At 35.1% G+C, this 27612-nt stretch overlaps 1 protein-coding gene and 1 pseudogene across 1 annotated transcript in view; one reads left to right on the top strand and one right to left on the bottom strand.

The window, feature by feature from the left end:
- The window catches only part of Jmy (junction mediating and regulatory protein, p53 cofactor), an 84555-nt gene that overhangs the window by 22188 nt on the left and 34755 nt on the right, over positions 1 to 27612 (top strand). Inside the window, exons 2-4 of the mRNA XM_027927984.2 lie at positions 7979 to 8152; positions 23226 to 23376; positions 26068 to 26237. Of these exons, the coding sequence (XP_027783785.1) occupies positions 7979 to 8152; positions 23226 to 23376; positions 26068 to 26237 (495 nt within the window). The remainder of the gene's footprint in view (positions 1 to 7978; positions 8153 to 23225; positions 23377 to 26067; positions 26238 to 27612) is intronic.
- Positions 6769 to 7257, bottom strand: LOC114086635 (large ribosomal subunit protein uL23 pseudogene; annotated as a pseudogene).

Genomic DNA, 27612 nt, shown 5'->3' with positions numbered 1-27612 from the left:
ATTATTTCTGAGGCCCAGTGTATTTCTCTTCTATTGGTAGTGCTTTTTTTTCCCTTCCTCTGGCTTTTTTCAAGATTTTTTGGGGGGATATTGGGGATTGAACTCAGGGGCTCTCAACCACTGAGCCACATCACCAGCCCTATTTTGTATTTTCTTTAGAGACAGGGTCTCACTGAGTTGCTTAGTGCCTCACTTTTGCTGAGGTTGGCTTTGAATTTGTGATCCTCCTGAGTCCGCCTCCCAAGCTTCTGGGATTACAGACGTGCACCACAGCGCCTGACATTCTTTCAAGATTTTGTCTGATTTTTGCAACTTGATTCTGATATGCTCAGTTGTAGTTTTTTTTTTTTTTTTTTTTACTTATCCTGTTTGGTACTTTTTTTTACTTATCCTGTTTGTTTATTTGATTTGTGTTTTGGTATCTGTCTTTAATTTTGGCACATTGAGTTATTCGAATGTTTCTTCTGTTCATATCTCTTTTTCTTTATCTTCTGGTGTTCCCATCACCTTATATGTATACTCACTGCATAATCATTGTAGATTTTATGCTAAATATTTTTTGGGAAAAAGGCGGGGTGAAACATTATGTTAAGCTTTTTTTTTTTTTTTTGTAGTTGTAGATGGACAGAATGCCTTTATTTTATTTATTTTTATGTGGTGCTGAGCATTGAACCCAGTGCCTCACGCATGCTAGTTAAGCACTCTGCCACTGAGCTATAGCCCCAGCCCATATGTTAAGCTTTTTTAAAAAAATTATGCTGATTACTTAAATCATTTATTACTAAATGTGTTTGTAAGATTAGGAGCATGGAATACTCAGGAATGTACATTAAATTTGAATAGTTCAAATTGACACATCAATTCTTCATGACAGTTTAATTGACATTTTTTCCAGTCTAATATAAAAAAAAAGTTAACACATTAGTTGTGTTAGTGGAAATATCACACTTGAGAAAAGTTACTACAGTGTTAGCAAAGTATTTAATAAGTATTTAATCTCCAATTTGAAGATTATGTGCTGCTATCATTGGTTTTGTTATCTGACCTTCATTCCTCAGTTCACTCATGTAAAATGAGTTTACACAATTAGTACATAAGCAGGCTTTCAGAAATGTACTGACAGTACACATGCACCAGGAATTCTGGACTCATGGTTATCAGTACAAGAGAAGATCCATATGCCACTGGTGAATACATTGCTGCTGTGTTTACCTTTTAAGTTGCATGATGAAGAGAATTATACCATGTGATAATTATGTGATGAGAAGTTATAAACCAATTTTTGGACTGAGAAATGGTGTGCCTTTAGGTGGTGATGATGATTATGCCGTAAAAATACAGTAACTTTTGTAATTGCTCACTGATTTTCTTCCTTTGTACAATCTAAGACATTCTTTCATTTTTCTTAATGCCTTGATTTCTAGCATTTCCCTCCGGATTATTCTATGTGTTGAGCTAAAATTTCATCTGGTGGTGGTCTTTTTGTCCCCTCTTGTCTTTTGATTTCCCTAGAGACTCCATATATAGAATTTGAGTCATGCTCTTTTTTCCATTGTAATCCCTGTTAAAATACCAGAGCCCTGTGAGTGGTTATACCATATTGGGTGAAGAGGAAGTGTTCTATAGTCCTATTAGGTTTGACTTTTAGTGAGCCTGTGCCCTTGGGTTGTCACCTTCACAAGTATTTCTCGGTGTTTACCACTATCCAGGCATTCTATGACAAGACAAGAAGGAAAGAAAAGTCATGTGTTGGGTATGTCCCTTCTTTTAGTCAGCAAGTTTCTATAAAATAGTTTTCTCTTAATGGCAGACCTCATTAAGAACAGAATGCTCTCTGTACTTATTTCAAAATAATTGATTGCTTTCCTTGTCCAAAGTATGAGGGGGCTTTTCTGTAATTTTCATATGAAGAGCCTGATCTAGAAGATAAAATTCAAAACTGTGAGGGCAAGGCCAGTTGTCCTTAACTCTCATACTTTCCATACTGTAACTGTGTTAATTCGCAAGTTGTAGTTCAAGTTTTCCTACCTTAGTCTTGGGTCCCACTGATGTTTCTTTTCTTTTAAGAAGCAAAGTCTTAATATGTTGTCCAAGCTGGTGCTGAAATCCTTGTTCAAGCAATTTTTTTTTTTTTTTTTTGCCTCAGTCTCCAGAATTACAGACACACACCTCCATGGTTCCCTCAAAGATTTCTGTTCTTGGGGTTCTCCTCCAGTAAGTTGTGATTCTCTTTGACCATTTGCCTTGCCAATTTTAGGGACAGAGTGCCCTGTGACCTCAGTTCCCTGATGGATTCCAAGAAGAATTGTTGATTTTCAGTTGTTTAGCTTATTTTCTTATTGTGTGGATGACAGTGACTTCCAATCTTCTTACATGCCAGAATTCAAAATTTTAATAGGTTGTACTTTCATTCATTATTCATTTCAAAATGTTTTTATGTCTCTTATGCTTCTTTTTTTTATATCTTTAAGTATATTAATTTCCAGATAGTTCAGGGCATTCCCTTTATTTCATTCCATTGTGGTCAGCAGATATACTCAATATTTCAATTTTGTTCAGTTTTTGAGACTTGTTTTATAGCCTAGCATGGGTCTGCCTTCGTGTGTGTGTGTGTGTGTGTGTGTGTGTTTTGCTGGGGTTTGAATCCAGGGCCTCATGTATGTTAGGCAAGCAATCTATCACAAGTCACCTCCCCAGCCCCTAGAACTGCCTTGATATCTTTCAGTCATTGACAAATAAGGTGGTTGATAGTATTTTCAGATCTTTATTTTTACTGAAATTTTCTAATCTATCAATTGCTGAGAGTGTTAGACACCTCCAACTCTGAATTTGCTTCAATTCTGTCTATTAAGTTAGTAAAAAATTTTTTAAGGTACTGGGAATTGAGCCCCAAGGGTGCTTTCACTGAGCCACATCCCCAGCCTTTTTTTTGACAGGGTCTCACTAAATTGCCTAGGGCCTTGCTAAATTGCTGAGATTGACCTAGAAATTGAAAATCCTCTTGTCTCAGCCTCCTGAATGGCTGGGATTACAGGTGAATACACAATAAGCATAGCTAATTCACACTTTTTTATGACTGTATATCTTCTTGATGAATTAAATCTTTGGTCTAGAAACGCTCAACATTATCTCCATTAATACTGTGTATCTTGAAGTTCACTTTATTTGCTGTTTATAGGGACATTCCATTCTTTTAAAACTTTATTTTAATTTTTTTAGTTGTAGTTGGCCACAGTACCTCCATTTTATATATTTATTTATTGTTTGTTTGTTTATTTCCCAAACATCCAAGTTTTCATCTGTACTATTTCCCTTTAGCCGGAAATTTAAAAAATGAAAAAAAAAAAATTGTAGTGTCCTTCTGCTGTTAGTGAATTCTCTCAGTTTTCACTGTTTTGGAAAAATGTTCATTTTGTTCTTTTATGTTGTTGCTGGGGATTAAACCAGGTCTTGTGCACACTAAGCATAAATTCTACCATTGAGTTATGCTCCCATTTTTTTTTTCTTTTCCTTTTTTTTGGTTGTAATGCTTGGATTGAACCCAGTCAGAGCCTCAAACATGCTATACTCTATCACTAACTACATACCTAGTTTCAAACTCTTGGATTCAGATGATCCTCCTGTCTCAGCCTTCCAAATAAATCGGGACTGCAGACATATACCACTGCTATCTGGTTTGGTTGGTTTGTTTGTTTTGCGGGGTGGGGTGTGGGGTGATTGAATTCAGTGGCACTCAACCCCTGAGCCACATCTCCAGCCCTTTTTCGTATTTTATTTAGACACAGAGTCTTACTGAGTTGCTTAGCACCTCGCTTTTGCTGAGGTTGGATTTGAATTTGTGGTCCCCTGCCTCAGCCTCCCAAGGCCTGTTATCTGTTCTTGAAAATTATTTCCTTGGATGTAATTCTGGGTTGACAGGTGTGGGTTGTTGTTTGTTCTTTCCCTTTAATTTCAGCATTTTAAAGATATCTCCCTCTGTCTTCTGTTTTCTACTGTTTCTGATTTGAAAGTCAGCATTTGTTTGTACCCTTGTATCTTCATTTTTTCTTCTTCTTCTTTTTTTTTTTTTTTTTTTTTGCAGTATGCAGGATCTACCACTGGATTACCTCTCTTTTTATTTTGAGATAGGGTCTTGCTAAATTGCCTAGGGTGGCGTCAAATTTGTGCTCCTCCTGCCTCAGCCTTCCTCTAATCCCAAATCACTGGGATTACAGGCATGCCCCATTGTTCCGATTCACTTGTTTATCTTAAATGTTATTTCTCTTTGGTTCTTTTAAAAATTTATCATTCTCATCTTTGATTTTTAGTAGTTTGACTGTAATAGCCTGGTTGTGGGTTACTTTGCATTTGGATTCTCAACGGCTCTTGAATATGTAAATTGATGCCTTTAACCAAATTTGGAGTATTTTTTGTAATGTTTTCTGTTCCATTTGCTCCTCTTCTGCTGGAACTCAAATGTATTGTTTTTATGACAGTTCTCTGAGTTCTTGTTCATTTTTCCCATCTCCTTCAGATTAGGTAAATTTATCTTAATCTTTCTTCAGGTTCTCATACTGTCATTAACATACTCTATACCCATCCTTGAATTTTTTGTTTTTGTATTTTGTAAGTTTTTGTATTTTTCAATTCCAGGATGTTTCTTTATTTTTTAATTAGTTTCTGTTTCTTGAGATTGTCTAGTTGTTTGTTTGTTTTTTAAATATTTTTCAGCTGTAGATGGATACAATATCTAAAATTTTTACATGGTGCTGAGGATCAAACCCAGTGCCTCACAATGTGCTACAAGCAATCTACCACTGAACTACAGCCCCAACCCTCAGTCATTTGTTCTTTATGAACATAATTCCTTTATATCCATTAGCATCATTGAATAATTGCATTGAAATCAATCTGCTAAACCCAAATCTGTTTCATCTTGTGGTGGCTCTCCATTAGTTGTCTTTTGAGTACTGAAATTTGTTTTATCTATTTAGATCTGCTAATTTTGGATTATATCCCAGACATTGTAAATGATACTTGTAGTGTATGGATTCTGTTATGCTCCTCCTGAGAGTGTTGATTTTTACAGTTTTGTTTTGACAGATGGTTAATCTGACTGAATTCAAACCCTAAACTCTGTCTCCCTTGCAGAAGACAGCAATTAAAATATTTATTAATTTCTTATGCATAAATACAGTATTGCTTAGAGCCTATGTGAACGTATAGTTTCAGTGATTCACCAGAGATTTGATTAGAGTTTATATGCATATTTGGGATTGCTTCCTCTTAGGCCTTCTCCTTTTTAGAATTAACCTCTTGCCTTGTAGCTGCTGTGGTTGTCTCAAACTTCTCTTACCTTTGATTTTTCAAGCCAGCAAAACTTTGGGCTTCTATGTGAGTTTCAGTTGCGCCTTTCTCCTATTGTGGTACCCGCTCAGTGAGGCATAATCTCAGGCCACAATCTATGAATAAAAAAAATCACTAGGACCTTTCCTCCTTCAAAGTGTCAGTTCCTCCTTAATTTTTACTTTGGTCATTCCATAGTACCTCCAGGTAATTGTTTTATAGTATGTTGCCCTGGGAGAGGAGATTTGATGGGACAACTTAGTCAATATAAGAAGTGGAAATTGGGCTGGGTTTGTGGCTCAGAGGTAGTGTGCTTGCCTAGCCTGTGAGAGGCACTGGGTTCGATCCTCAGCAACACTTAAAAATAAAGATATTGTGTCCACCTATAACTAAAAAATAAATATTAAAACAAGTGGAAAGGATTACATGTAGTTGCTTCAAAACAACAGAATGATAGTTACTATTTGTATGGCATTTTTTTAATTATAAAAGAAATTTAATATAGATTATCTGATTTATAATGATTATTAATGAAAGTGTTGTACTTTTGGCCCAAAAACCTGGGCAGGAAATTTGAAGCCTAATTTTTAAATATTTATTTTTTTACTTATAGGTGGGCACAATGTCTTTTATTTTATTTTCATGTGGTGCTAAGGATTGAACCCAGGGCCTCACGCATGGTAGGCGAGCGTTCTACCTCTGAGCCACAACCCCAGCCCTTGAAGCCTAAATTAAGCATAATTATATGAAAAAATTATATGATTGCTAAAAGCAAGAAATGAGGAGGAAGATAGTTGAAACTTAAAGATATGGTTAGGAATAGAAGAATTTTGTGTCTTTGGGGGAGAAATGATACTGTTACCAGGTAGACAAGAGATGAAGAATAAGTATAAAGTACTATTTTTTTGCTATATGATTCTTTTGGTTCTTTAAATTTCAACTTAAGCTTCTTTGTATGACCATTTTTCTCTGTCCATTTTAAACTAGTATTATAGTTTACCACCTTTCCCCAACTCTCATTCTTTCATATAGGACCCTTGTTTTTATTATTGCTTTTATTCTAAAAACTCTTATTTCATAATCAATAAAATACTTATAATTTGACATTTTGAAAATAAATTTGGTTTCTCTTTGTTCACTACACAGTAAGGTCCATAGGGATCAGAACCATATTTTTGTATGCCTAGCTCTTAAGAGTATTTGAAAATGAAATGAATGAATGAATGAAATCTAGAGAAACATGTACACACATGAGTACCAAGGAATGCAGAGAGATACAAACATATATTGTTTGTTCATTTGCTTTTTGTTTTAGTTTTTTTTTTTTTTTGTCACCTTAATCTGGAAGGAGGTGATGGGTATGAATTTAAGAAAGTCATTAAGGGAATGTTTTGTTTTTTTTGTTGTTGTTGGAAAAAAGAAAGTATATTTAGAATTAGACAGCTGGACTTTGTTTAGATGATCCCAATTTTGTTGTCAACGTCCAAAGCATCATAATCAGGAGCCAGTCGAACATATGCCTTTTTCTCTCCATCAGGCCTGATCAGGGTGTTAACCTTGGCCTCATCAATGTCATAGAGCTTTACAGCTTGTTTGATCTGGTGTTTGTTTGCCTTGACATCCACAATAAACACAAGTGTGTTGTTGTCTTCAATCTTCTTCATGGCTGACTCAGTGGTCAGAGGGAATTTGATGATGGCATAATGGTCAAGCTTGTTTCTCCTGGGGGCGCTCTTCCAATGATATTTGGGCTGCCTCCGGAGCCGCAATGTCTTGGGTCGCCGGAAGATAGGTGACATGCGGATCTTCTTCTTTTTATGACTGTGGACACCCTTCAACACTGCTTTCTTGGCTTTCAAAGCTTTTGCTTTGGCTTCAGCTTTGGGAGGAGCAGGAGCTTCCTTCTTAGCTTTCGGCGCCATCTTGGTGAAAAAAAAAGGAGGGAAAGTTTTAAATCGGGGTGAGGAAAAAATTTACAAGAGATTTGGGAAAATCAGTAAAATAACAAAGGCAAGAGTCAATGAATTACTTTGTAGATTAGTAATTAAATAGGGTTTTTTGTTTTTAAATTTTTTTTTAGTTGTAGATGGACACAATATGTTTATTTTAAATTTATTCTTATGTTATGCTGAGGATCAAACCCAGTGCCTCATACTTGCAGGCCAAACACTCTGTCACTGAGCTGCAACCCCAATCCCCTAACTAGGATTTTTGTTTTTTTATTTCTTGCAGTGCTGGGATCAAACCCAGAATCTTGAATATGGTAGGCAAATGCTCTACCATTTAGCTATGTCCCCACCCATTCTTTTTCTTCTTTATTTCTTCTTTATTATGGAATACTATAAGATATTGGTTTTATGCTAGGCAGAATTATGGGGCTCCCCTCCTCCCAAATGAATTAGGATGTGGTCTTGAGTAGTGAGACACTTGAAACATGGAAATGAGTGGTGAAAAGCAATCAAGTACTTTTAGTTCCTTTTTGCTACTGGGTTTTAGCATTCCAGGTTTTAGCAATCAAGTACTTATAGTTCCTTTTTGCTACTGGGTTTTAGCATTCCTAGCACATGATAGGAAGCATGTTAAAAGCAAGAACAATTATTTATAGGTTATTATACTCAGTTTTCTTAGTGTTGAAACTTGCTTGTCTTGACAGCTCTTGGATAAGCATAAGAACACAGAGAGCATGGTGGAGCTTCTGGACTTATATCAGATGGAGGATGAAGCCTATAGCAGCCTTGCAGAAGCAACAACTGAACTCTATCAGTATTTACTGCAGCCATTCCGAGACATGAGAGAACTTGCCATGCTACGAAGACAGCAGATCAAGGTAGTCTTTTAAACACTAAATAGTAGTTTACTTACTTTCATTGTTCTCAGCCTGGCTAGCTATGCCTTTCTTCTTCTTCTTCTTCTTCTCCTTCTTCTCCTCCTCCTCCTCCTCCTCCTCCTCCCCCCTCTCCTCCTCCTCCTCCCCCCTCTCCTCCTCCTCCTCCCCCCCTCTCCTCTTCCTCCTCCCCCCCCTCTCTCCTCCTCCTCCTCCCCCCCTCTCTTCTCCTCCCCTCCTTTTTTCTCCTTTTGATACTGGGAATTGAACCCAGAGCTTCTCCATGCTAGGCAAGTACTCTATTACTCAGTTACATTCCCAGCCCCTTATTAGAAAATATTTTTTTTTTGAAACAGGGTCTCACTAAGTTTTCTAGATTGGTCACAAACTTGTGATCCTCCTGCCTCAGAACCCCCAAGTAGCTGGTTTTAGTGGTTGAGTGCCCCTGAGTTCAAAATAATACGGTACCAAAATAATAATAATAATAATAATAATAATATAGACAAATACTTCTTCTTTCTCTTGGTTTTGGTCTAGCCTTAGCATTTCATTTTAAAGTGTCTCAAAAGGTAATTCTAATGAGTAGCTAACATTTAGAACAGCCTAAAAAGAAATATGTTCTTTTTTAAAAAAATATATATATATATTTAGTTGTAGATAAACACAGTATCTTTAATTATTTTTATATGGTGCTGAGGATCAAACCCAGTGCCTCACACATTCGAGGCAGGCACTTGACCACTGAGCTATAGCCCTAGCCCAGAAATACATTCTTGTTAAAGTACAAAGTTGTAAATACATTGGAAGTTTCCCATCTCCCTCCTCTACCTCTGTCGCCCTTTAATGTTTTGTGTCCTGTATAGTTCTGAATTTCTTTACTAGAAGTCTGGGTAACATTTCTTTAGGGAATAGTGGTTTAATGGTAGTGTTAAAATTCATTACATTAAGTTTTCATTCATGAAGAAATATGTATTACATTTTCTGAGCAAGTATTAAGGGTTTGGTTTTATAGCTGACCACATGTTAGTGTTACTGTGTTTAATCCACATGGAAGTGTTGCTGAACTGGGACATTAAAATTGTGTTTTATATAATGGGTTAAGTAAGAACATTACATAAGAATGTGTGTACGAGAAAATTATCAGTAACTCCGAGAACTTCATGCTTTGTGGCAGGGATTCTTAGTAGGATGGTTAAAAAAGTTTGAGAAGGTAAAGCATGTCTTTCTCCCCCTTTACTAATAAATCAGGATAGAAATTAATACAAATACATTTGACACAACCCTTTATTTTAACATTCTGAAAAATATTGAGTTGTCAGTCAATTTTATCCTAAACTTGGCTCTTGGATTAAAATGGTAAAAAGAAACTAAGAATTTTTGGAAGTTGGAATATCCTCAGCTTTACAAAATGAACTATAGATATTTGTCTGTTGAAAATCCGATTGGAAGGCCAGGAATGAACTGGATGACTTGGATATCCCACCTGCTGTTAAGAGACTACTGCAGTTGTTCAGCCAGTATCATACTCCCATTCAGTATTGAGTACCCAGAATCTATATGCATTCTTAGTTTTATATTATTTCATACTTTAGAAAATTTGACAGCATGGACTTGTGAGGCTGTATCTGCCAATATCATCACTTATTGCTCCCTTTTTCCTGGGAAGCAGAGTGTAGGTAAGGAAAAACAGACAACATACTTTTAAAATTTGTGACATTTTTAAAGATAAAAATGATATTTTCCTGCATTTCTTTTTCTGAGATTTGACCCTCAGATGTCCCATCAACTATGACTACTCTATTTTTTTTAGCATGTTAAGTGGTGCTGTTAACTAGTTAATTTTCACAATAACCCTATAAATTAGATGATTTTTCTGCTTTGTAGATAAGAAAACTAACATTGGGATGATTTGGTTTTGTTTGTATCTAGTTAGTGAGTAGAAGAGTTGATTCAGTACTCAAAATCAGGTGTCTGTAATTCCAAATAATTTATTTTTCTAATTACATTACTGATTACTCATTACTTTTACGTTAGAAAATCCATACTCACTAGAGAAGCAATTATAATTGATTTGGCAAGGTATTTGTGTTTACATAGTTACACAGAAAATATGTAGTGTCATAGAAATATTTTGGTGCTTCTGAAGGTTATTTGCAGCTAATTGAAGTCATGATTTCTGTGTTTTTAAATGTATTTGTGTTACTAAGCCAGGCTAGCTATATCAATAAAAGGATCTTGCTGGCACAGTCTTCTAGGTTAAGTAAATCTTAATGAAATAAGATATGTTCAGTAAATTTTGTGTATGAAAGTATGAAAATCACTGCCTAAAATTGAGTAAGAAGCATGTTTCACCCTGATCTATTGGTAGGATATGTGTTGGGTGCACTGAGATAATTGTTAGTTGAAAAGCCTTGAAGTAACGGTGCAGTGGCTTGCAGTTGTAATCCAGCAGCTTCAGAATAAGACAGGAGGAACGCAAGTTTGAGGCCTGCCTCAGCAACTTAGTGAGACTGTCTCAAAATGAGATAAAAGGGGCTGGGGGTTAGGTCAGTAGTATAAAGCACTTCTGGGTTCAGTTCACAGAAATGCACACATGTGTGTGTGCCCATGTGCACGTGCGCGTGCCCATGTGCATGTGCGCGCACACACACAATGCGCACACACAAACCTTGAAGTAGGAAAAGTATTTGAATGTATATCATTTGTGGTATCATTAATGTTGAAATAATTCTAGTGGTATATTATTTTCTTATGTTTCTTAAGATTTGTGTGGAATTGATGGCATTATAAAAGCTTTTTTCCCTAATCATTAGTCTGCAGTGATTTTGATTAGATTGCTGTTCTACCCATGTCCCATAAATGATTGCCTTATGTGGAGCCTAATAGTCTAGTGAAGACTGATTTCTGGGAGGATGCTTTGTGTTTTGTTGTTGTTGTTGTGTGGTGCGAGGAATTGAACTCAGTCTTACATATGCTAGGCAAGTGCTTTAACAGGGAACCACATGCCTAGCACCTTTTTCTTTTTCTTTTTTTCACTTTTTTTTTGACTGTTCATTTCCTATCTCCATCTTTTGGGAAAGGGAACAATCTTAGACCTATGAAATCTTAATCTGAATCATTGACAAGATATCAAAGAGTGAAGGTAAATCTGTATTTGTAGAGAAATTTATGGCTTTAAGTACTTAACATTAGATGAAGAAGGATCTAAAATCAATGACTGAAACTTCTACCTTATGAAACTGGAAAATCAGCTGAGCATGGTGACACATGAGGCTGAGAAAGGAGGATGGCAATTTTGATGCTGTTCTTAAAATTTTAAAAATAGAGTTAGGTAGTGAAGTGGTAGCGCACCCTTGGATCCAATCCCCAGCACTGCAAAAAAAAAAAAAAGGTTAAATAAAAGTGAAAAAAATAAGTTGAAATCAATGCAAAAGGAGCAATTAGTAAATAAAAATCAGTGAAACCAAAACCTGGTTATGTAAAAAATACGTATTTCAATATATTTTAGAAACCTAATTGAATTGATTAAACAAAAATCAGTATATTTCTACAGATAAACAGAATATAAAAAAACTTGTGCCAACAAATTCTACAGTTTAGATGAAATGGACACACTTCATAGAAAAATATGAATTATCAAAACGGATTTCAAGAAGACAGAAATTTTGGTAGTCCTGTATTTGTTAGTAAAATTGAGTTCATAATTTAACACCTTTACACAAAGAAAACTCCAGGTTCAGATGACATCATTAGAGGATTCTGTCAAACAGTGGAAGAAGAAATAATACCAATTCTACACAAACTTTTAATTAATTAATTAAATTTTTTATTAGAGCTTTATTGTTATAACTAGTAGTTAGGTTTATCCCAATAAATTCATACAAGCATGAAAATGGATCTCTTTTCATGTTCTTCCCCATTCTCTTCCTTTTCCCTCCCGTCCTTCCCCTACTGCTCCTTCCCCTAGTCTACTGGACTCCTTTCACTGTCTATTAATTTATATTTGGTTCCTTATATTATCTTATCCTCCTTGCCCCTCTTCCTTTATTTTACCCTAGCCTCCACATATGAGAAAACATTTGACCTTTGAGTTTCTGAGTTTGGCTAGTTTCACTTACCAAGATATTCCTCATTTCCTTCTATTTCCTGGCAAATGCCATAATTTCATTCTTTCTACTGGATGAGTAGAATTCCTGTGTGTGTGTGTGTGTGTATCACAATTTCTTAATGCATTCATTTATTGATGGGCACCTGGATTGATTCCATAATTTAGCTATTGTGAATTGTGTTTACTAATTCTTTTAGAAAATAAAAGCTGAGAGAATATTCCCCATCTCATTTTATCTGGCCAGCATTTAGCCTCATGCTAAATTCAAATGAAGACAGAAAAGAAAACTACAGATAAATCTCTCCATGAATACACTATTTTTTTTAACATTCTTTTTTAGTTGTTGGTAGACCTTTATTTATTTATATGCAGTTTTGAGAATCCAAGTCAGTGCCTCGCACCTGCCAGCCCCAGCCCAGAATATATTGTTTTTAATCCTGAACATAAAACAAGGAAATAGGGTCCATTAATCTATAAAAATGATGATATGCTGTGATCAAGAGGGATTTTTCTCAGAAATGCAAGAATGGTTTAATATTAAAAAATAAGCCAATGTAAATTACCATATTATCATAATTATCCAAATGAAGGGGGAAAACACTATATATCCTTTCTACAGATGCAGACAAGTGTTTGGCAAAGTTCAGTACTCATTTATGATAAAACTCAACAAACGAAGAAGAGCGAACTTTCTCACCCTGATAGAGGGCATATATAAAACATCTATAGTTATACCTAATAGTGAATGACTGAATTCTTTGCCTTAATATTGAAAACAAGGTGAGATTGATTAGTTTATCCATTTTTGGATGGTAGTAGTACTAGTAATCAAACATAGCGCCTTGCACATGCTAGCCAAGCACTCTATCACTGATCCACACTCCATCTCCAACTTTTCTTCACTTTTATTCTGTATTATCCTGGAGGTCCTAGCCAGTTCAATAAGGCATTTTTTAAAAACATAAATTGGAAAGGAGGAAATAAAGCTTTTTATTTGAAAAAGTCACATGTCAAAAATCCTAAGGAACTTAAAAAACTAGAAATCCTAGAAATAAGTTTAGGGATATAAAATCATTATTAAAAATTCAGTTGCATTTCCTGTCATCTAGATATCAGCAACTTAAAATCAAATTTTTTAAAGTACCACTTATATTAGCATTCCTGTGCATAAATTGTTTAGGGATAAGTTTAAGCAATGTATTAAAGCCCAAATATTGAATATTGCAAAACTTTGCAGAGAAAAATTAGGATGCCTAAATAAAAGGAGGTATGGGACATTAATAAATTGGAAAAAATAATGTTTATATTTCAGTGTATTAGTATGTTTTTGTTACTATAATGAAATTCTTGAAGCAGACTGATTAAATAAATATAAAGAAAAGAGGTTTACTTAGCTCACATTTTTAAGGTTCAGTGTCCAAATAGCATGGTTCAGTTTCTGGAGAAGGCCTTCTTTAGGTTGTTTACGTCATGGTGGATGTAGTGTAAGTCTGTGTAAGGAAGAGATCAGGAAGCCAGAAAGACAAGACTTCCACAATTCCTTCCAAGTATCCAACCCAGACTGTTCTAAAGAACTACACTAGGCCTCGCTTCTTGAAGATCCACTGCCTCCAATACTACCCCCCTAGGAAGCAAGCCTAACATATAAGCCTTTGGAGGTCACATGGAAATCATATCCAAATCAAGGTAGATGTCATTTATATTTATACTCAGCTCCATAGATTAAAATTCCAGCAGGGTTTTTAAAATTTATTTTTATTTAAAAAATGTTTAATTAATACATACCATTTTTTAAAAACTATTTATTTTTTAGTTGTAGTTGGACACAAACTACCCAGGATCAAACCCTGGGTCTTGAACATGCTAGGTGAGCACTCTAACACTAGGCCACAACCCCAGCCCCAATACATATCATTTTTATTTGTTATGTACAACCTGATTTTTTTTCTGGGGGGCTGTACTGGGAGTTGAACTCAGTGGCACTCAACTGCTGAGCCACATCCCATCCGTGTTTTATATTTTTATTTAGAGACAGGGTCTCACTGAGTTTCTTATTACCTAGCCATTGCCGAATCTGGCTTTAAACTCCTGATTCTTCTGTCTCAGCCTCCCAAGCCCCCTGGCATTACAGGCTTGTACCACTACTCCCAACCAACATAATATTTTTGTGCATTGTGGGATGACTGAATTGAGCCACTTAACATATTCATTATCTCACATACTTATTATTTTTTTTGTGTGTGTGGTAAGAACACTTAAAATCTGTTAGTGGTTTTCAAGAATACAATATACTGTTATAGTTACCATGTTGTACAGATCTTTTCAATTTACTACTCCCAACTGCAAATGTATATCTTTTAACCAATATCTTCCCAAGACCCCATACTCACTACCCTTTCCCCACCAATCCTGATAACCACCATCCTGTTCACTGCTTTTATGAGTTCAACTTTGTAGAATTTACATATAGTGGGATTTTGCTGTATTTATCTTTTTTGTGTCTGACTTGTTTCCCTTAATGTAATGTTCTCCAGGATTATCCGTGTTGTGTCACAAGAGACAGGATTTCCTTCTTTTTGCAGAAGGAAATAGCATTCTGTGTATATACATTTTATCTATTCATCTGTTGATGGCCACTTAGATTGATTTAATCTCTTCAGTTATGGATAATGCTGCAGTAAATTTGGGAGTGAAGATGTCTCAACATAATGATTTCATATCCATTTGGTACATACAAAAATCGTGTATCTATTTTTATTTTCTGAGGAACTTGCCTACTGTTTTCCATAATGGATCTACTAATTTACATACCCACCAACACAGTGCAAAGGTTGCGTAAGGTTGCCTTTTCTTTACCTCCTCTCCAGCGTTTCTCTTTAATTATAGCCATTCTAACAGGTGTGAGGTAATATTTCATTGTGGTTTTTAACTTGATTTCCTTCATGATTTGTGAGAGTGAACATTTTCCAAATACCTGTAGGCCATTTATATGTTTTGTCTGCTTTTGTCCTTTGCCCATTTTTAAATTGGGTCTTGCGATTGAGTTCTTTGTATATCTTGGATATGAACCCCTTATCAGATGTATGGCTTGATAAAACATTTCCATAGACTTTTAGTAGTACCCTTTGTTGTGCAGAAGTGTTTTTGTGTGAGGTAATTCTTTTAGTCTGTTTTTGCTCTTGTTGTCATATCCAAAAAGTGACTTCCTAGATTATTGTCATAGAGCTTTTCCTGTGTGTTTTCTTATGCAGTTTTTCATTTAAGTTTGAAGTTTTTCATTTAAGTTTTTAATCCATTTTGAGTTGATTTTTATATAAGGTGAGAAGAGCCTAATTTTAATAACTGCATGTGGATACCAAGTTTTGCTAATGCAGTTTATTAAAGGAGATGGTCATTTGCCCATTGTGTATTCTTGGTACCCTTGTCAATTGATTTGACTTAGAAGAAAGTTTTCATAATCTTTGGGAAGGAAAGGGAAATTTTTGTTGTTGTTGTTTTGTTTTTTAATATTTTTTAAAGATAGGAAAGAAAAATTGAACCATAAACTAAAATTTGATTAATTGGATACTTTTGCTGTTTGGACTGTTAAGGACATGAGAAGGCATGCCATAGACAGAAAATACTTGTAGGGCTGGGGATGTGGCTCAAGCGGTAGCGCGCACGCCTGGCATGCGTGCGGCCCGGGTTCAATCCTCAGCACCACATACAAACAAAGATGTTGTGTCCGCCGAGAACTAAAAAATAAATATTAAAATTCTCAAAAAAAGAAAAGAAAATACTTGTACCTGTGAAACATCTGAAAAAAGAATTTTACAGCTTAGTTAGAAAAATAACATTTTAAAACCTGGCTAAATTTTTAAAAAGACACTTAAAATATGGCTAATAATTAATGTAAAGATGTTCATAGTACCAGTATTCATCAGAGAAATGAAAATTAAAACTATAACGAGATACTATTATACCCATTAGAGTGGCTAAAAATGAATTTTGTTAGTTCTACAGGCTGGTAGGGATGTGGAATGACTGGAATCTCCATACATTGCCAGCCAGAGTTTAATGTGGTATAATCACTTTTGGAAACATCTTGGGTCTTTCTTCAAAAGTTAAAACATATGTTACCTAAAACCATCTATTTAGACTCCTGGCTATTTAAACCAAAGAAATGAAAATATTTGTTCACAAAAGTGTCTTGTGCATAATGTCTATGCTAGTTTCATGTGTAATAGCCCAAAACTGGAAATAACCCAAATACCATCAACAGGTGAATAGGTAAACAGAGTGTGTCATTTTCATATAGTAGAGTACGTCTCAGCAATGCAAAGGAATGAAAAAGCACCCTAAGTAATTGAATCCAGATTAAAGAGTGAAGAGTATATAATGCAAGAAGTAATGAACTGCAAAGCATCACAAGGAATCCTTTGGAGGTGATGAAAATGTCTAGTATTTTGATTGTGGTTATGTTCCATGGTTGAATTCTGCTGCTAAAACTTGGACAGATTGACTGCTCTGCAGATTAGCTTAATTGTATACAATTTAAGCTAAAATAATATTGCTTACAACATTATGCTGAGTAAAAGGACAAACATAAAAAGCACAAACTGTATGATTCTGTTTATATGAAATTCTAGAAATGATCATCTGATATGTGCTGACAGAGAGCTAAACGGTTGTTGCCTGGGATGATGCTGAGGAAATTGCTGAAGGAGGATGGGTAGGCATAAGAGAATCCTTTGGGATGATTGGTGTGTTCTAAATCTTAATTATTCTTGTTGTTAAATGGACCCATAAATTTGTCAAATCAAAACTATACTTAAAAGGATGCCTTTTGTTGTATATAAGTTATATCTCAAGTTGATTATAAATGCAAGAGAGAGATTATCTGGGGCTTCACTACTGTACAATGAATAAGAACCCAGTAGGAAATGGGTATATGTGTCAGTATAAACTTTGGATTGGACTAGTAAGTATTCCAGGTAGACATATATAGAAACAGGAATGGTGAACTGAATAAAAAGCTTGTTCTTTTATTCAGACAAGATGGTATTGACATTGTTTGTCAGAATTTAGTAAACTAGGGGCTGAGGATGTGGCTCAAGGGGTAGTGTGCTTGCCTGGCATGCGCGTTGCGCTGGGTTTGATCCTCAGCACCACATACAAATAAAATAAAGATGTCGTGTCCACCGAAAACTAAAAATAAATATTAAAAAAAAAATTCTCTATCTCTTCTCTAGCTCTCTCTCTCTCTCTCTTAAAAAAAAAAAGAATTTAGTAACTAATACTCTCAATCATCATACCAACCTAGCACCGTTGATGGTTGCTAGTAAGTGGCATGGTTGGGATTGAATGTTTGCAGAGCCTGCTGTTTTAACACAGTATGAGAATTGTTGTTATGCTTTGGATCTAAGAATATACAGGAAAAGAGGAAATTCTCTTGGAGCAAGTTACCTCATTTTGCCAGTTGTCTCCCACATTTTGTAAATTTTGAATGTGCTGATCCTCTACTCTCCCTACCTACAAAGCAAGATTATATAAGTGCCTTTGTAGCCAAGTGTTCTACCACCAGCCTTCTCTGGTTTTTCTCTCCTCTCTTCTCTCTCTGTTTTTTTCAATATGAGACAAAGTCTTGCTCTGTTGCTCAGGCTAGCTTCAAACTTAAAGTGCTGCTTCAGCCTCTAAAATAGCTGAGATTACAGGCATATGCTACTGAGTCTGCCTCACTTTAAAAGAAAAATATGCATCATTTCACTTTCTTGCCTGGGGTATGAAGAAGCTCTTAGTATTTGCTTATTATTGAAGAATCATCTTCAGGCAACTCTAGGGCCTGGGAAATTTGCATCTTAAGTATTACTATATCAGTATATTCATAAGTGAATCCTGACATTTGCTTCACCAAAGAATCTTAGTTAGGTTTCTTCCACCCCAGTATCCCAGCAATAGACAGAAGTAATTTTAAGTTTTCATATAAAACCCAGTATCTCAGCAAGTGATGTGCTTTATGATGAGGAACTTCATGCCAGAAAATTTGTATTTATAAACTAGTTTCACTCTCCTAGCTACCTAAAGGGACACACATTTTTTTTTTTCCATATTAAAACAGGGACTGTTTTCTTTCTAGCCATGAAATTCAAAACAGAGTTGTCATTGTTTTTAGCACATGATCTAGCAGACCAACGCTGTACATCTTCAAGTTAACCAAGTTAGGAAAAGAACTCAAGAATATTCTTGCTTAATGCTTTAGGTACATTAAACTGTTAAGGATCTTAACTATTAGTGACAACATTACAGCTAAGTTCAAAAAGTCTGTTAAAAAGCATAGGGAAAAAAGCATAGAAAGCATGTCTATCTTAAATATCCGTGAATGTGTGTGTGTAGAGAAGATGAAGATATTAATTCAACTGCAATGTACAACTTATCGTCGAATAATTATCAGAATTTTTTTTAAAGGAAAAATTTTTTTCTCCCCAAAAAGCCTTAATGTAAATTATACACTTCCCCCCAAGTCCTGTGGATTAAGGATACAGTATTTAACATGCAAATAAATGATTTCTATCTTAAAATTTTGAATAATTAGGAAATCAAGAAATTTACTCTAAGGCACCTCAGAGGAAGCAATTATAAAAGGAGCTACCCCTCCTAGGACTGGGCAAACAAAGAACGAGTTGGAATTATTAAAAATTAAGCAAACTTTTCCAAACTCTTTTGTTGGAAAAGCCTAAAGGAGATCTGCTGATCCCAAATCTAAGCATTATAAAGCAGAAGGATGGACTTCGAAATGATAGACAAGAATTTAGGCTTGATAGACAAGCTTCAGGCTTGATAGATGTTGTGACTACTGAGTTTGGGAAGTGAAATTAAGAAGCAGCTTAGAAGAAGAGCATACTGAGCATTTTTTTATTCTGTGAAGGTAACAAAGCACAGTTAACTTCAGGTAGATGTCAAAGACTATCATGTCTAAAAGCTGTAATGCATGTTATTTCCATTTCTCTGGTGTTTATACTGTGAATAAAAGTTCATAAATCCTAACTATGAGATGAAAATTTCGACTTGCAGCATTATTGAAGTTCTATCCCACCCTTGTAAATAATGCTCACTTTTTAAACAGAGATTTTAAAATCAGGGATAAATACACCTCAATGATTTTATTATGAGCAGCCAGGTCCACTAGAATACTTGAATCTAAAATAAAGTTCAAATATACTATTTATTGCTTAAAATCCCACAGTGCTTTTTTTTTCCTTGTCAAATTAAGAATACACTGCTCAGCCTGACATTTAAAAACCTCCTCATAGTGTCCACAACCTACTTTTCTAGTCTCCACTCCCATTGCTTTTATCTGCTTCATCTAAGCTCCTACAAGGCTAGACTACTCTCTCTCCCTTAGCATGCCCTCCACATGCCTGCCTCTACACTTTTGTTCAGGTTGGTAGTTGCCTCTAGCTTGTCCTTTTCAGGGGTTCTCTCTCCCCTTGTACTCCATATAGACCTGTCATGTCCTCCTTTAAAGCCATCTGCAGTTATGAAACTCAGTGAAATATGTCCTGATCTAAATAACTAAATGTATTTTCCCCTTCTGATTCTTCTCAGTGGTCTTTGTATCCCCTGATTGTCTTACTTAACTTTATTTACTTTTGCTCTCAACAGACTCTCAAATCTCCATGGTCTTAAAGTACTTTTATTCTTTTTACCCAGAGGCTCACTATTTGTAATATTTACTCCTCCCCCAATTTTTTCTGCTTATTCTCTGTGAATCCACTACTCTGTTACTTTAGTTCTGACCAGACTTTGCACCTGAACCTCTACCCTTGGTGTTCTCTTGGTATCTTAGGCAATTTTTGTCATGATGTTTTTTTCATATTCTGTTGTAATTCTTTAAATTGCCCATGTCTTTCATTAAGTCAAATGTCTTGCTGTCTACAGTGCAATATTGGCACTGAGCAGATGTGTAATATGCCATCATTTTGAGTGGACAATTGACTTGATAAGTAATTTTTCAAAGCTCTCAGTTAATAAGTAACAGCTGTGTCTCCTAATTTCAAAACTGACTTCTACATCACAGATATCTTTGTAGCACCTCACCAATGAGATATTGTGTGTTTACTAGGAGGAGAATGTGCATCTCAATCATATACTTGTGCTCCTTGAAGCACCTAGTACACTAGTCTCTCTATTCAAATTCTACAGTTGAAATAATTTCCAGAAAGAGCCATTAGAAAGTCTAAAAAGGAGAAGAAAAGTCCAACGATATGCAGTGCATATTATGTTAGGCTCCTGAAGTTGGAGGTATAGTAACCTTCAATGAGAATTTCAAAAGTGGGGGAGGAGATCCAGTAGGGAATTGACTATCAAGAAACTAAAGGTGCTGTTCCTGGCCTAAATTTCTTTGTTTGGCATTTTTTTTATAGTCCCAGATATGGAACTCACATAGATTCATATTTCTCTTTTCTAGCTATTAGTGGAGACATTTAGATTCTGATAATATCTCCACTTCTCCTCCCTCCCTGTAGATTGGAAAAAAGGAGGTAACTCATAGTCTTGCTTCTTGGTGGGCCCCATATCTGAAAACATGGACTAGCTGTTTGCTTGAACAGAAACGGGAAACTTCTGGGATAATGTGATTTCACCTTGTGTACTTGGTATGGTTTGTGAACCCAAGAAGAGATCAAGTCATTTTTTTTTCCTTATGACTATGAAAGATGTATATATTCAGTGAAGAAAAAAATTTGGGAAAGTGAGTTTGCAGTTTTTAGCAGGAGGAAAAAAAATTTACCACAACAAGATAACAGTAATAATACATTATTTTTATTTTGTCTTTTTTTTCTGCAACTCTTTTAGATAATAGGATTTATGTCTATGATTTTGATCTGTCCTCACCTACTATTATAAGCATCATTTCCTGTTATTAAAAACTTTTTTTAAAAAGCCTTTACAGGAGCTGAGAATGTATCTCAATGGTAGAGTACTTGCCTATCATGTGTAAGATTCTGAGTTCTATCTTTAGTGCTGCCAGGAAAAAATACCAAAAAAAACTTTCATAAACACTATTGCATAAAATTGTGTTTTATAACCATATTAAGCATAACTTTCATATTAGATGTGTACGATCCAAATCTGGCCTTTATTTCAAACAACTTTTCAGTGCAAACATCTCTGGTTATTTCTGCTTAAGAATTTCCCTATTTTTTTTTTTTAAGGAATTTCCCTATACTAATTAGCCCCATCTCTTTCAGCTTTAGATTTGCCCTCCACTGGATACTTGTTTCTTATATTACCTCACCTTGCCCATGATCTCCCATTAAGATGTGACTATTCAAGCTGTGCTTGGTGGTGCCCACCTATAATCCCAGTGACTGGGGAGGCTGAGGCAGGAGGATCGCAAGTTCAAAGCCAGCGTCAGCAATGGCGAGGCGCTAAGCAACTCAGTGAGATCCTATTTCTAAATAAAATATAAAATAGGTCTGGGGATGTGGCTCAGTGGTTGAGTGCCCCTGAGTTCAATCCCCGGTACCAAAAGAAAGAAAGAAAAAAAGATGTGGCTACTCAAAATAGAAAGCAAAAGTCCCATAGACAAGCCCATTGCTTTCCCCAGGTCTCTCTTTTTCTCTATTCCTTCACATAATAAGATTTCTCGGAATATTATTTATATATGTGTGTCTGCATTTCTCTTGATACAAAACTGCATGGAAGGGAATTTTTTTCTATTTTCTGTCATTTAGGAAATACAATACATTGTATTAGTATTTGCAAGTTCACAAAATAATGGTAAAGTATGAGTATAGTAGTAATTGTTGTGAAGGAAAGGTATAGGTATTGCACCAACTAGCTTATTATGGAAAGTCAGGGTATTTTCACAAACCAATAAATGAACTGAGTTCTAAAGATGTGATGGAAGTTAAAAAGCAAAGGGAGTTTACCTTTTAGGTCAGAACCATGTTGCTAAGTACAGTGATCTTATTATGTCCATAGATACTAGTCCTCATCCTTTTCTTCTACTAAGTGGAGTGTGACAATGAGAGTCTTTCCTCCTCTGAATCTTACTGCTTCTGGAATTTCCTTATGTCTGACTTGGTGTCTGTAGGTCCTTCTTTACCCAACATCAGAATGTAAGAATTCCTTAAGCCTCAGTCATGGGCCTTATCAGTATGCACATGGGCTAATTTTTATGTATTATCAGTCTTAAAATTTGCATTTTCTGTATTTTATTTATTTAATGGCAGTAAATTAAACTAATATTTTATTGCACAAATAATTGTTTCCCTTTCTATTCCTCTTTTATCTTGCCTTTCTTTTTCTTTCCTTCCTTCCATTTTCTTTCTTTCCTTCTGTTCTATTTTTTCCCCTCCCTCCCTCCCTCCCTCCCTCCCTCCCTTCCTTCCTTCCTTCTCTACCACTAAACTACCTTTTTTGTTTTGAGAGAGGATATTGCTAAGTTACAGAAGCGGTGCACAGATGATTGTTCAAAAATATTTATTTATTTTTAGTTTTAGGTGGACACAATATCTATTTATTTATTTTTTTTTGTGGTGCTGAGGATTGAACCTAGTGCCTCGCATATGCCAGGTGAGCACGTTACCATTTGAGCCACATCCCCAGCTCCACATAGATAATTTTTAACCTGAATTTGTAGTTATTGTAAAGGACAGAATAAATTGTTCATTATTGCAACACCCCAAAATAATCAGATTTTTAACATTTTGGTTTATATCCTTTATTTATATATTGAGGGGAAGAGATGGAAGAGTGTAGCGGAGAGGCATGGAAAATAGATTTCTATGTCAAATAGTCTGTTTCATCATTAATCACTTCTTTTTTAAATTAATAGCATCTCTTCTAGAGCAGTGTGAAAGAAGTATTGGATTATTAGCACCTAGCTTAATGGCTGACACATAAGCATTTAGTAAATGTTTGAAGAAGAGTGAGTTAAAAGGCTTCTTTCCTTTTTTTTAAATTTTTTTCTCTTTCTTTCTAAAGATTTCTATGGAAAATGATTATCTGGGACCCCGAAGAATTGAGAGTCTACAAAAAGAAGATGCCGACTGGCAGCGGAAAGCTCATATGGCTGTACTATCTATTCAAGATCTTACAGTCAAATATTTTGAAATAACAGCAAAAGCTCAAAAAGGTAAGTCCCAGTAAAATTATTCTTTTTAGGCATTTTTGAAGATGAGTGATTAAGTATTTTACATTGGGAATAATTATACAGAAAAACATAGGATCATTTATCCTAGCAGTTAAAGACCATAGCAAATTAAGGTGTTTACTTTGTAGGCAGGCATATGTGGGTACACTTACCTTTCCTTTAAAATCAGTGATCGAGAATAGTAGTAAAGAAATAGACATACTAATATGGCCATTTAATCTTTGATAAAGCAAATCAATAGTGAGACAACACTTGATATTGCAACAGTTGACCATCTACATACAGAAAACTGAACTTTGATATAAACCTTCTTTAAATTCAAATGGATCATAGATTCAAATGTAGAATGTAATTCCAAAAGAAAAATCTATTTCCTTGAATTACCTAAATCTATAACTTGGGATTAGGCAAAGAGTTCTTAGTAATACCACAGATATGAACTGTAAAAAGCTAAAAGCAAAAAGAGCACAGACTGTAAATGAGCAACTTGGTAAAATGTATCTCATCAAAAGTTTAAAATGTTTATATTGCCAGACACTTTAAATAGAATGAGACAATTAAGAGTGTAATTGGGAGTAAATATTTGCATACGTCTGATAAAATAACTTGTATTTAGGCTACATAAAGAACTCTCAAAAATGAGAAAATAATCCAGTGAAAAGTTGGGAAGAGAACTTGAACAGACACTTCATCAGAGGATAAGGGTAGCAAACAAGCACGGGGGGTGGGGGGGAGTGCAATGTCATTAGTCACCACAAAATACATATTAAAACCACAGTGAGAGATACCACTAATGTGTATTACAGTGACTAAAATTAAAAATACTAACATACTAAGTAATGATGAGGATATAGAGTAATTGGAACTCTTCATTTCTGTTAGGAATGCAAAATTCTATAGTCACTTTAGAAAATAATTTTATGGTTTCTTAACAAAGTTAAAGTTCCATGACCATGAAGCTGTATTATAATTTTTTAATGAAAAAGTTTTTTAAAAAGGAAAATACGATATTAAGGATAGTGTCTAGATACACAACACACTTCTAGTTGAGAAAAAAAATCTCTACCCATTACAGAAAAATTAAAAACACAACAAAACAAAACAACAACAAAAAACCCTCACTTTTGTGATCCTCTTCAGTTCTGTGTGACTTTTTGTGTCCATCAGTTCTGTATACAGCTTATAAGTGCAGTGATTCTGTCATTAAATCCTCATGTAATTCATAGTTTGTTAGTTTTGATTCTATATAGACAATTTATTTTATAAATATTTTCAGTTGTAGATGAATACAACACCTTTATTTCCTTTCTTTCTCTCTTCCTTCCTCAGGGGCACTTAATCACATCCCCAGCCCTATTTTTTTGTATTGTATTTAGAGACAGGGTCTCACTGAGTTGCTTAGTGCCTTGCTTTTTGCTGAGGTTGGCTGTAAACTCCCAATCCTCCTGTCTCAGCCTCCCAAGCTGCTGGGATTACAGGCGTGTGCCACTGCACCCTGCAAATTTTTAATTTGTTTTAATGTGTTGCTGAGGATCGAACCCAGTGCTTACATGTGCTAGACAAGCACTCTACCATTGAGCCACAACCCCAGGACCTGTGTAAACAATTTATAGATTACTGCTCTTATTTGTAACTTCATCTCCAGTTTCAGATGTTTTTTCCTATGGGCATTATCCTAGGATTCCACATGCTTCAATAGAATCATTTCAGATTTCTTATTATCTAAATTCTAAGCACTTTATCATGCCCAAAAGCCTTTGAGCTTGAACAAGAAAAGATAATTTAGTTTGTTTTATGCTAATAAAAGTGTGTTTGGATCAATCACGTAAGACCAGAATGAGCTACTACAGTGCTACTTATCAGTGCTACTTTTTAACTGGAAGATGTTAGCCTTTTGACTACTAAGATTGTGTGTGTGTGTGTGTGTGTGTGTCTGTCTGTCTGTCCTTTTTTGGTACTGGAGATTAAAACCAGGGGAATTTTACCGTTGAGCTTTGTCCCCACATTCTGAGTTGCTGATGCTGGCCTGAAATTTGGATTCTCCCTCTTAGCCTCCTAAGTTGTTGGGAATATAGGCATGTGCAGCTTCACCTAGCCACCAGATTTATATTTTGAACTAGATCTGCAGTGATAAACTAAAAAGTTCTTCCTTTTTGATGGATGGGTCAGGGCTGTGTCTTCTCTGAAAATCAATTGTATTGTTTTTATCTCCTGCACGAGCACCATGTTATCTAGAACTTATTTCTCTCCCACCTCAGGGTGTTATGATATTTTTGGAGGGAAAAGAATGATAGAACTAGGAATGTCGATTTGAATGTTTATAATCTTAAATAGTCATGGTTTTTCCTTCATCTAGCATAGTTAGGACAGATTGTCAAAACCTTAACAGAATAAAGTTCTGATAAAGTTTTGAAAGTTACTAACACTAGACATGAAAGTATTTGAAAAAAAAAATTTAAACTACTTGGACACTAAGTTTCATCTGCAGAACATTATTTTTGAAACTGAAGACATTAGAGAGACTGTACAATATTGTCATTATATTTTAGAGATGTTGGTAGGTAACTTATGGAGATAAGATTTATGTGGTCAGTGAAACCAAACATTTTCTAATTCTGTAATGTCAAGTTCTATTTCTTAGTGTCATTTAAAAAAATGATTGTATTTTAATAGCTGTGTACGATCGAATGCGAGCAGATCAGAAGAAATTTGGTAAAGCATCATGGGCAGCAGCTGCTGAACGTATGGAAAAACTTCAGTATGCAGTTTCTAAAGAGACTTTGCAGATGATGAGAGCTAAAGAGATCTGTTTGGAACAGAGGAAACATGCACTAAAAGAAGAGGTAACAAAACCCATCAGAAATTAACTAAAAAAAAAGTTAACTATTTTTAACTATTAATTAATTAAAAAATAGTTAAGATTTGGTATTTTTGTCTTTGTACAAGACTGATGTTTTTATTGACTACATAGCCACTTGTTAATTTCACATTTTTTCTTGAGAAACACTCATGATTGGGCCAATGCTTGACTTGCTACTAATAGAAGAGTTAGGCACATAATGATATTTCACAGCATCTGTGTGATGGTAGATAGCGTTATACCTCGAAACACAAGAGGGACACCAAAACTTTCTTTTTAAAGATTTTTTTTTTTTTTTTTTTGCACTATGTAAGTTTAAAGCTTCCTAGAATTTAAGGATAATTCACTGCCTAGTGAACATTAGTAAAAATCCAAAGGTAGTAGCATTGTATAAGAATTAACCATATCATTTTCATGTCATCACCTTTTGGAACTTCCAGTTTTATTTCAGATGGAACAAACAGGGTTAATAGAGGTTCAGTTTTCCTTACTGTACTTCATTAAAAGACCTTTTCATGGAAGGAGGTAGATAGTACTTTAAAAAGATGATAGAGATATTTTGTTCCTATGAAAGATTATTTAAGCTTAGTTATAGTATTAAAACCCTAGAAAAGAGTGACTGAGTGATCCTTTTGTTCTCAAAACATATCTAAGATGGTATTTTAAAAATTATTAATCATTTTTTTCATTGTTTTCTTGGTCTTTCTTTTTGTATTCCTCATGGTGCCCAATATAGTGCCAAGTAATTCTTTGAAGTATTGAAAGTTAGATGTTCGCTATTTCAATTTACCTTTTATGCCATTCTTTCAAAATACTGCGTTTTATTATGATTAAACTGGCCCAGAAAATATTGCTTTTACTGAAAGGGCACTTTAAAAAAAATACACACACACATATTTGCGTGTGTGTGTGTGTGTAGTTTTGTAAGTATTAGAAGAAGCAAATGTTGGGGCAATATTTTTGGACATAAGGAAAAGTGAAAGTGTGTGGGTATTAGTAGTGACTGAAGACTAGATCACCTTTTGAATCTAGATGGAATATAGTAAGACTTGATTGTTTAGCTACAGCTGTTCAGTATGTACCTTTTGTACCCAGAGATAAACTCAATATTTCAAAGACAACAAGTGTTTGAATTATTAAATTTTGGGTTTTCCCCCTTTGCTTCTCTTTATCCATTTTCTGCCTTGAGGTAGTTTGTTGTAACATACATTAATCTTTAAGTCATATCTTGATAATCACATTTCTTTCTTTCTTTCTTTTTTTAAGTTGTAGTTGGACACAATATCTTTATTTATTTTTACGTGGTGCTGAGGATCGAACCAAGTGCCTCACACGTGTGAGGAGGGCGCTCTACGACT

This window comes from Marmota flaviventris, chromosome 5 (assembly GCF_047511675.1).
Source record: "Marmota flaviventris isolate mMarFla1 chromosome 5, mMarFla1.hap1, whole genome shotgun sequence".
Lineage (NCBI taxonomy): Eukaryota > Metazoa > Chordata > Mammalia > Rodentia > Sciuridae > Marmota > Marmota flaviventris.
Note: the sequence above shows the minus strand (reverse complement) of the source record. Positions and strands in the feature narration are given on the sequence as shown.